The sequence below is a fragment of the Serinus canaria genome, chromosome 25 (assembly GCF_022539315.1).
Source record: "Serinus canaria isolate serCan28SL12 chromosome 25, serCan2020, whole genome shotgun sequence".
In the NCBI taxonomy this organism is placed as follows: domain Eukaryota; kingdom Metazoa; phylum Chordata; class Aves; order Passeriformes; family Fringillidae; genus Serinus; species Serinus canaria.
In genome coordinates, this window is record NC_066338.1 from 8,994,509 (window position 1) to 9,005,351 (window position 10,843).

The 10,843-nt window shown below is 57.4% G+C and overlaps 1 protein-coding gene and 1 long non-coding RNA gene across 2 annotated transcripts; both read left to right on the top strand.

Annotated features, from left to right (window-relative positions):
* The first annotated feature begins 215 nt into the window (after positions 1 to 215).
* On the top strand, positions 216 to 10,599 carry LOC103824830 (zinc finger protein 271-like). Its single transcript, XM_050984215.1, is given in 4 exon segments — positions 216 to 597; positions 988 to 1,069; positions 1,223 to 2,458; positions 9,049 to 10,599. Coding segments are annotated over 3 exon segments (2,328 nt in total). The 5' UTR covers positions 216 to 597; positions 988 to 1,014; the 3' UTR covers positions 10,086 to 10,599.
* LOC127060544 (uncharacterized) lies at positions 5,385 to 7,042 on the top strand. The gene is made up of 2 exons (XR_007779733.1): positions 5,385 to 6,231; positions 6,463 to 7,042. It is a non-coding gene; the product is annotated as an uncharacterized LOC127060544 (long non-coding RNA).
* Positions 10,600 to 10,843: the final 244 nt, after the last annotated feature.

Here is a 10,843-nt window from a genome sequence, read left to right on the forward strand (position 1 = left end):
ATCCTGTTCCTGTTCCCGTTCCCGGTCCGCATTCCAGGCCCCAGTCCCAGTTCCCATTCGCGGTCCCTGTCCCCTCTCACCGGACGCCGCCGCCACCGCTTCGGTCCCCCCGGCCCTCACAAAACCGAGAAAAACCCGCCCTGCTCACGCCCACCAATCCCAGCGCACGATCGCTCCTTCATTTGTATAACCACGCCCTTCATATTGGCCCCGCCCACCGCCGGCAGCATCCCTGTCCGGGCGCTGTTTGCTCCCAGTTCCCTCCCAGTGCTCCCAGTAAGTGCGGGACTGGCAGGGAGAGCGCTCCGAGTTCCTTCCCGCGGATCTCAGGATCCCTCCCGGTGCTCTCAGGATCGCTCCCAGTGCCGCGGGGGAGGGGGCCGCTTGGGAACCCCCCCAGGGCAGAGCGCGGCTGCTTTTGGGGGTCGGCACTGCCCGGGCCGGGCTGGGGGCGGAGGAGCGGGAGGAAGAGGAGGGAGAGAAGGAGGAGCAGGGGCAGGACAAAGGAGGGACAAAGGAAGAGGAGGAGCAGCCCCAACCCTGCTCCGGCCGCAGCTCGCCCGGATTCACCGGCATCGCCCCCCTCGGAACACGCAGGTGAGCGGTGAGGGGGAGCTGGCCACAAATCCATCGGGGGGCGTCTCCGGGAGGGTTTTTTTTGTGGGGCAGGACCCCGAAGCCGAGCCGGAAATGGCCCTGGAGGGATCTTGGAGGGGTCTCAGGTGGCGATCGCGCTGTAGCAGCGTGCACAGGGGTCATCTCGGGTTGGAGGATCCCCGGGAGAGCCGAGGGGAACGCGGGAGCCCCGGAGCGAGGAGAGCACAGAGGGGCGATGCCGGAGCCGGGGGACAAAGTAAGCCCGGAGGGGTGGGGGTGGCTGGGGATGAGCGGGCACCGGGCCCCCCAAGGCTGAAAGGTGGGATGACTTCTCCAGCTGCCCTTGGGCAGCGGGACCATCAAACCCAACGCACTTAGCTCTTGTTTTAGCCCAAACCAGGATTTCCCATTGCCAAGATGAAAAAGGAGCATGCTGCAAGGAAGAGGAAGATGGCCCGGGAGCCCCAGGCAGGTGAGGAGGAAGCCAGTACCCCTTTCCCCTCTGTCCTGCTCCATCTCCCAGCCCAGCACGGCCCCCAGCTGCAGGACAGCCCTGGGGGGATCTCCTTGCCCTTGCCGGGGCACAGAGGCAAATCTCATCCTGTCCTTGTCCTTCCTCCCCCAGAGCAGGAGCTGAGTGTGGAGAGGAGGGAGGACAAATCCCCGGGGCAGAACCTGGTGGAAGAGGCCGTTTTGAGCAGCTCCACAGCACAGGAAGCCAACGGGGAGGAAAAGCCCCAGAAATCCCGCATAAGGAGGGGCTGCAAACACAGATCGCGGGGATCCAAGGAGGAAAGACCCACCATGGGCCATGAAGGCAGCCAGAGCTCAGAGCTGGGGGTCCATGAGCAGCTTCAGGATGGGGAGAAGCCCCACAAATGCTCAGAATGTGGGAAGAGCTTCAGGTGGAGATCCTCCCTTATCCGCCACTGCAGAATCCACACAGGGGAGAGGCCCTATGAGTGTGGGGTGTGTGGGAAGAGCTTCAACACAAGGTCCTACCTGATTGTCCACCAGAGAATGCACAGCGGAGAGAGGCCCTACCAGTGTTCCCACTGTAGGAAGAGCTTCATGCTGAGCTCTCATCTGATTGTCCACCTGCGCATCCACACTGGAGAGAGGCCTTATGAGTGTGGGCAGTGTGGGAAGAGCTTCAGCAGAAGCTCCCACCTTCTTTCCCACCAGAGGTCTCATACTGGGGAGAGGCCCTACGAGTGTGATGAATGCAAGAAGAGGTTTCAGACCAGCTCCCTCCTCCTCCTGCACCAGCGCTCACACACAGAGGAGCCGCTCTTCCACTGTCCCGACTGTGGGAAGGGCTTCAGGGTGAACTCCAACCTCATCAAGCACCAGCGCATCCACACTGGGAAGAGGCCCTCCAGGTGTCCCCAGTGTAGGAAGAGCTTCTCCAGGAGCTGCCAACTGATTGTCCACCAGAGGAGCCACACGGGGGAAAAACCATATGAGTGTGGGCACTGTGGGAAGAACTTCAGTGAGAGCTCAAGCCTGATTGTCCACCTGAGGAGCCACACTGGGGAGAGGCCCTACGAGTGTGGGGAGTGTGGGAAGAGCTTCAGCACAAGCTCCAGCCTCATTGTCCACCAGAGGACCCACACGGGGGAGAGGCCCTACGAGTGTGACCAGTGCAGGAAGAGGTTCCAGACCACCTCCTCTCTCCTCCTGCACCAGCGCATTCACACAGACGAGAAGCCCTTCCGCTGCCCTGACTGCGGGAAGGGCTTCAAGCAGAACGCCACTCTCATCAGCCACCGGCGCATCCACACTGGGGAGAGGCCCTACAAGTGTGGGCTGTGTGGGAAGAGCTTCTCCCAGAGCTCTACCTTGACCAGACACCAACGGAGGCAGCACTAAGGGCAGCCCTGTGAGTGCCCCGAGTGTGGGAAGAGCTCTGTGTACTGCTCCAGCTCCATCCCCCGAGGGAGGATCCTCACACTATGACCCCCAGTGAGCCCTGGTGGTGATCCATGGTACCAGTGATCCATGTTGGGAAGACACCTGCCTGGGGGCTCCACATCCTCCTAGTTTCCTGTGTCCTGGATTTTCATTTCATTTCTCTTTGTCCTTTCCAAACACCCAAAACCAGGGTAAAAAGAAAGACATTGAACTAAGACAATGTTGGAGACATAGGGAGATGATCTGGGGATATGGGGGAGACTGGTTTCAAGAGAGATTGAGCATTCCTGGGAGCGTTTTGGGGGTTGCTCAGGGCTTTGGGCACCCCAGACCACATGACTCTGGTTGTGCTGGGAGACCCTGGTGGAAGTTCCAAGGCAGCTGATTAAGGACCCCCTGCCCTGGAAGTGTCCCCATGTCCCCCTGTCCCCTGTTCCAGATCCCCCTCTCCCTGCTGTGACTTCCCTTACCCCTCACTGGTTCCCATTTGTGTTTGTTTTGCTGTGATTGGCATTTAGTGAGGAGGGAAGAAGTCACCCATAGAAATTATTTTTTCTGAAAAGAGCTGATGAGAGCTTCTCTGTGCCTAGCAAAACCAATTGCTGCCTAGCTTTGAGAACAGGCATGTTTATAAGCCAATTAAAGCTAGATTCCCTTCTGTGACATTCACATTTTGGTGCAGGCCATTGCTGAGTCCCACCTGCAGTTGCTGGATTGTGCTGGCTCTGCTGCTGGATTTTTGGCAGCTTGGCCAAGGTTCTGGCACTGCTGAGCTTCGTCCTCAACCACCAGGCAGGAGGAGTGAAAGCCATCAGTCCCTGGCATGCTGCTGCTGTGTTCTAGCCTGGCTACCGAGATCCTGGCCTCCCCTCCAGCACAGCCAGGCTGGCCCAGGTCTCAGCTGAATTTCACCAGAAACTGCCATGCAAAGGGAGGGGAAGCCATCAGCCTGTGGTGTGCTGCTGTTCTAGCCCAGGCCCTCCTGAGATCCTGGCACAGCCTCCTCAGTGCAGCCTGAAATAATGCACTACAACGGCTCCAACCACTGCCTGGCAGGAATCATAGAACCAACAGCAAGAATGATGCCATGCCTCGGTAACATCAGCTCCTTCACTGCACAAATGAAACTTACAGACCGTCAGTCCTCTCTTGAGTGAGAGAAAAAGATAGACAGACCTATAGAAGACAACATAAAGACACCAAAATCAGTAAAAAAGGATTCAAGTCCCAGCCAGAGAAAAATTAAGAAATGCTTTAGTCTTAGGATGAAATCCTCCTGTAAGGCTATAGAGAAGAATACAATTGATACATTAGACTCTTTTTCCCTGTAACTCATTAAAATGCATTAGAAGGATATAGTGTTTTAATTACCATCATGAACAGAGACACCATTGCTAAAGTGAACAGCTGCTAAAGGAGCTGCAATCCTGATAAGAAGCTTGAACAGAGAGAGACAAAAGTAATGAAGCCACTTTGCTCCCAGGAAAGAAGAAGAAAACCTCTGTTGTCAGAGATGAAGATGATTTCAGAGACACATAAAAAGAACCTTTGTTTTTTAACAGTTCATCCTTAAAAATGGCACCCCAATAAGTTAACATAGCCCAAAAACACAGCTGTGGGAAGGCTGTGAAAGATGAGAAGGCGTTCACAAATTCCCAAATGGCTGCTATTTGTGTAGATTGAAGCCACAAGAACACTGTTTCTTGTAGAGAAATCTCCATAGCCATGGCAAGAAAGACTCCTCTCCCTAAGAAAACTGATGAAAGATTATTTTAGGACAAGTAAACTGACTGAGAATACCAAATTCATCTCTGGACTTTGTCAGTGGGAAAGATAAAAAGTTGTGGGGAGAAGAGGAGAAGTGTTCTAAAAGTTTTATGCTTGTTCTTACTATTTTTTCTTTTAGTCATATTACTGAAGTTTTCATTATACCCTGTTAAAGTTTTAACCCTACTTTCTTCTAATCCTGTCTCGCAACAAGAAATAAGTAAATAATTCTAGAGAGTACATTATTATTTAGCCAACTGAACCCACAACACCTTGTCACCCCGCTGCCAGTCCCATCCCAGATCCCACTCCCTGTCCCTGTCCCATATTCTCTGTCTGGTTGCCATTCCAATATTCCCAGTCCCATACTCCCTGTCCTGTTTCCATTCCCATATTTCTGGTCCTGCTGCTATTTCCTGCATTTTTTATTTCTATATTCCCTATCCTGTTCCCATATTCCCATTCCCAGTCTTGTTCTTGTCATTTCCCATCCTGGTCCTGTCTTCCTAATTCCCATCTCATATTCTCTGTTTGCTGTTTCCATATTCCCTGTCCTGTTCCCATATTCCAAATTATGATCCTCTTCCCGGTCTCTCTCCTGTATTCCTGGTCCCTGTCCCCATTCCCGGTCCCGATCCCATATTACCTCTCCCTGTACCCATTTCCAGTCCCAGTCCGGTATTCCCGGTCCCTGCCCCTATTCCCTATCCTGGTCCCATTCCTGAGGGCCGCCTCTCGCATGGGGCCCTGACTGTGCCACACGAACCGTTCAGCCCTGCTGCTGTCCTTGGCCAGCTGCAGAGAGCACAAGGCTTTGGGCATTTCTCAGAGGCCCCAGCTGGCCGGAGCAGCCCCTCCTGCCAGCAGCCGCTGTGCCTCAGAGCCCTCCCTCAGGCTGGGGCCATGGAGGGGCCGTGGGCCTGGAGGAGGCTCCTGTTCTTGAGAGCGGAGCAAGGCTGCAGCTCCCGCCTGTGGGCCCTGGGCCGCAGCAGCGCAGGGGAGGCCCAGCTGCAGAGCTCACAGCCCCTGCTGGGTCTCACTTGGACGCTTTGGAGCACGAATACCCATCCCATGTTCCCTCTGCAGTTGATGTTTCCATGTTTCCTGTCCCGTTCCCATGTTCCCATCCCGTTCCCATATTCCCATCCCTGGTCCTTGTCTCCATTTGCGGACCCTGTCCCCATCGCTGGTCCCATTCCTGGTCCCTATCCCCTTCCCGGTGCCATTCTCGGTCCCTGTCCGCATTCCTGGTGCCGGTCCCGGTCCCTATCCCCATTCCCAGTCTCTGTCCCTAGTCCCTGTCCCTTTCCTCGGTCCCATTCCCTGTCCCCATTCCCGCTCCCTGTCCCCTCTCACCAGACGGCGCCGCCATCGCTCCGGCCCCCCCGGCCCTCACATAACAGAGCAAACCCCGCCCTGCTCCCGCCCACCAATCCCAGGACGCGGTCGCTCATCTATTTGCATAGCCACGCCCTTCACCATGGCCCCGCCCACCGCCGGCTGCAGCCGCCTCTGGGCGCTCTTTGCTCCCAGTTCCCTCCCAGTGCTCCCAGTAACAGCGGGACTGGCAGGGAAAGCACTCCCAATTCCTTCCCGCTGATCTCAGAATCTGTCCTGCTATTCTCACTATCGTTCCCGGTGCTCCCAGTATCCCTCCCAGTGCTGCGTGAGGCGGGGGCTGTTTCGGAACCCCTCCAGGCAGAGCGCGGCTGCTTTTGGGTTTCGCCACTGCCCGGGCCGGGCTGGGAGCGGAGGAGGAACAGAAGGAAGAGGAGGGACAGAGGAGCAGCAAAAGGAAAGGGAAAGTGAGGTGCGGGAGGAACAGGAGGAGCAGGAAGAGGAGATACGAAAGAGGAAAAGGAGGAGCGAGAAAAGGAGCAGCACCAACACCGCGCGGTTCCCCCGCCCGAGCTCACCCGCTTCCACCGCCATCGCCCCTCCCGGAACCCGCAGGTGAGCGGAGAGGGGGAGCTCGTCCCAAATCCCCCTCTTTCCTGCTCCATATCCCAGCCCAGCACTGCCCCGGCTGCAGGACAACCCTACTGCCAGCACCGTCCTGCGGGGGATGCACTGGGGGGATCTCCTTTCCCTTCCCTGTGGCACGCAGGCAAATCCCATCCTGTCCTTGTTCTTCCTCCCCTGGACTGTCGCGGGGATTTGTCGTCCTCTGGACTCCATCCTCAGAGCAGGAGCTGAGGAGGAGTCCAGGGAGGACAAATCCCCGGGGCAGAACCTGGTGGCAGAGGCCGTTTTGAGCAGCTCCACAGCGCAGGAATCCAATGGAGAGGAAAAACCCCAGAGATCCTGCAGGAGGAGGGGCTGCAAACGCAGATCGCGGGGATCTGAGGCGGAAAGACCCAGCCTGGGCTAAGGAGGTGGCCAGAGCTCAGAGCTGGGGGTCCACGAGCTCCTTCAGGATGGGGAGAAGCCCCACAAGTGCTCAGAATGTGGGAAGAGCTTCTCCAGGAGCTCTCACTTGACCGACAGCAATGGAGCCATCACTAAGGGAAGCCCTGAGTGGGAAGGGTGGGAAAAACTTCATCTGCTCTTCCAGCTCCATCCCCCGTGGGAGGATCTATGCTGGATGATCCGCAGTGACCCACACTGGGCAGAGCCCTGGTGATCTGCGGTGCCAGTGATTCCTGTTGGGAAGACACCTGCCTGGGGGCTCCACATCCTCCTTGCTCCTAGGTTTTCTTTTCATTTCTTTTTGTCCTTTCAAGACACCCAAAATCACAGTAAAAATAAAGACGTTGAACTAAGACATGGATGGGGACATGGAGGGGTCTTCCAGGTGATGGGGGATCCTGGGTCCGAGGGAGTTGAGGGTTCCTGGGAGGGACTTGGGGGTTGCTCAGGGCTTTGCGCAGCCGAGGCTGAGCAGCTCCGTTTGCACTGGGAGAGCCTGGCAGGGGTTCTGGGGCAGCTGATCAAGAACCTCCTGCCCTGGAACTGTCCCCATGTTCCTCCATCCGGCCTCCCCTGTCCAGGATGCCCCTGTCCCTGCTATCACCCCCCTTGCTCCCCACCCGTTCTCGTGTCACTCCACCCCTGGGCCCATCCTGCTCTCATCCACCTCCGGATTCCATTCCCAGTCTCATTCCCTGTCCCTGTCCTGTATTCCCTGTCTGGTTGCTGTTCCCACATTCCCAGTCCCATATTCCCTGTCTTGATCCCATTCTCGTATTCCCGGTCCCACTGCAGGTCCCGCATTTTCATTTCTGTATTCCCGGTCCCGTTCCCATATCTCGATTCTGGATCCTAATCCCAGTCCGTCTCCCGTATTCCCCCTCCCATTCCCGGTGCATGTCCCTATTCCCTGTCCCCCGTCGCGGTCCCTATTCCCTGTCCCCCGTCCCGGTCCCTGTCCCCATTCCCGCTCCCTGTCCCCTCTCGGACGCCGCCGCCATCGCTCTGCCCCCCCCCCGGCTCACATGACCGAGAAAGCCCCGCCCTGCTCACGCCCACCAATCCCAGCGCGCGATCGCTCCTGAATTTGCATAACCACGCCCTTCACATTGGCCCCGCCCACCGCCGGCAGCATCCCTGTCCGGGCGCTGTTTGCTCCCAGTTCCCTCCCAGCGCTCCCAGTAAGAGCGGGACTGGCAGGGAAAGCGCTCCCAATTCCTTCCTGCTGATCTCAGGATCCCTCCCGGTGCTCTCAAGATCGCTCCCAGTGCCGCGGGGGTCGGGGCCGCTTTGGAATCTGCCCAGGGCAGGTGTCGGCACTTTCCCAAGACGGGCTGGGAGCGGAGGAGGAGCGGGAGGAAGAGGAGGGACCGAGGAGGAGGAGGGGGAGGAGCAGCACCAACACCACGCGGTTTCCCCTTTCAGGCAGGAGCTCCCCCGGCTCTTGCTGCATCGCCCCTCGGAACCTGCAGGTGAGCGGGGAGAGAGAGCTCGCTCCAAATCCATCGGGGGGCGTCTCCGGGAGGGTTTTTTTATGGGGCGGGGGGCATGTTTGGATCTTGCTGGACCCCAAAGCCGAGCCGGAAATGTCCCTGCAGGGATCTTGGGGGCGGGGGTCCCACGTGGCGATCGCCCGGTACCGGCGGGGAGGGGGAGATACCGGGTTTGGGGATCCCCGGGAGAGCCGGAGGGGGGAGAACGCGGGAGCCCCGGAGCGGGGAGAGCGCAGAGGGGCAATCCCGGAGCCGGGGGACAAACCGGCTGCCTGGAGGCAGGGGATGAGCGGGCTCCGGGCCACCGAGGCTGAAAGGGACGCTGACTTCTCCAACTGTGCTGGCGTCTTGGGCAGTGGGACCATCAAAACCAACGCATTCAGCCCTTGTTTTCACCCCAAACCAGGATTTCCCATCCCAAACCTTGTCCCGATGGAAGAGGAATAGAAAGTAGCCCTGGAGCTCCAGGCAGGTGAGGAGGAAGAAGTCAGTGCCCCTTTCCCCTCTGTGCTGCTTCATCTCCCAGCCCAGCATGGCCCCCGGCTGCAGGACAGCCCTGGGGAATCTTCTTCCCCTTGCCTGGGGCACAGAGGCAAATCTCATCCTGTCCTTGTCCTTCCTCCCCCAGAGCAGGAGCTGAGCATGGAGAGCAGGGAGGACAAATCCCCGGGGCAGAACCTGGTGGCAGAGGCCGTTTTGAGCGGCGTCACGGCACAGGAAGCCAACGGGGAGGAAAAGCCCCGGAGATCCCGCACGAGGAGGGGCTGCAAACACAGATCACGGGGATCCGAAAAGGAAAGACCCACCCTGGGCCGGGGAGGCAGCTGGAGATTGAGCCAGAGCTTGGAGCTGGGGGTCGATGAGCAGCTCCATGATGGGGAGAAGCCCCACAAGTGCTCGGAATGTGGCAAAAGCTTCAGCCAGAGATCCTCCCTTATCCGCCACTGCATAATCCACACTGGAGAACGGCCCTACGAATGTGATGAATGCAGGAAGAGGTTTCAGACCAGGTTCTGTCTTGTCAGGCATAAGCGCATTCACACAGAGGAGAGGCCCTTCCACTGCCCCGACTGCTCGAAGGCCTTCAGGGTGAAATCCAGCCTCATCACCCACCTGCGCATCCACAGCGGGGCAAGACCCTATGAGTGTCCTGGGTGTGGGAAGAGCTTCGCCCAGAGCTCCACCCTGACTGCCCACCTGAGAACCCACACTGGGGAACGGCCCTACGACTGTGCAGAGTGTGGGGAGGGCTTCAGAACAAGCTCTGAACTGACCATCCACCAGAGAAAACACACTGGGGAACGGCCTTTTGAGTGTGTGGAATGTGGGAACAGCTACAAGACGAGGAGCCACCTGAACCGCCACATGGGAATCCACACAGGGTGGAAATGCAAGCTCAAAAAGTGTGGGGAGTGTGGGAAGAGCTTCAGATCGAACTCTGAACTGATTATCCACCAGAGGATCCACACGGGGGAACGGCCCTTTGCGTGTGGGGAGTGTGAAAAGAGCTTCATGTCAAGGTCCCAACTGAGCTACCACCAGAGGAGCCACACTGGGGAGAGGCCCTACGAGTGTGATAAATGCAGGAAGAGGTTTCAGACCAGCTCCTCTCTCCTTATACACCAGCGCATTCACACAGATGAGAGGCCCTTCCGCTGCCCTGACTGCGGGCAGGGCTTCAGGAGCAACTCCACCCTCACCAGCCACCGGCGCAACCACACCGGGGAGAGACCCTATGAGTGTCCCGAGTGTGGGAGGAGATTCCAGGAGAGCTCAGCCTTGTGCTGCCATCAACGAAAGCACCACTAAGGGCAGCCCTGAGAGTGCCCCGATTTCGGGAAGAGCTTTGTGTGCTGCTCCAGCTCCATCCCCTATGGGAGATCCACCCTGGATGATCCCCAGTGAGCCCCATTGATCCGTGGTGCCGGTGATCCGTGTTGGGAAGACCCTGCCTGGGGGCTCCACATCCTCCTGGCTCCCTGTGGGCACCTGGAAACATCCACAGACCAACATCAGAAACCTGTTGTGGAGGGCAGATTTGTTGACTTCTGACCCCAGAAAAAACTCACTTTTTGCATCTTCTGGTGTCATCTGGATGGCCTTGGAGGTCTTCTCCAACATAAATCCATCATTTTAATTTTCTCTGGCCCACGGGCATCTTCCACAGCCAAATGGGGATGAACTGCAGTAAAACCCCTGATTTTGGAGGCAGCGGGGTAGAAACCTCTCCAAAAAAGGTTCTTCCCACCCACTCAAGGATGTGATTGCTCTGCTGGCAGGAACACATAAATCTTTTCTTTTTTTTGGCCTTGAAACAAAAAAGTTTCTGTTCATCCCTTTGAAAGCCCTGAAACTGGAATAAAAATAAAGACATTGAACTAAGGCATTGATGGGGACATGTGAGAACATGGGAAACATGCATGGGGACATGAATTAGGACAGCATCAGTGCCACCACAGTGCTACCAGCACCTTCATCTTGGCCATGGCCAAGCGCTGCCTCTGTCACCACTGCAGTGTCCCAGCCAAATGTCACCACTCATTAGGGCACGATGGGGACCTTGTTCAGCTGGTGACAAGTGTCCCAGAAACGATTGACAGGCAGCAGTGTTTCCCAGGAACCCTGCACTCAGCGGACCCCAACTGCCCCTGGGGACAGGTCAA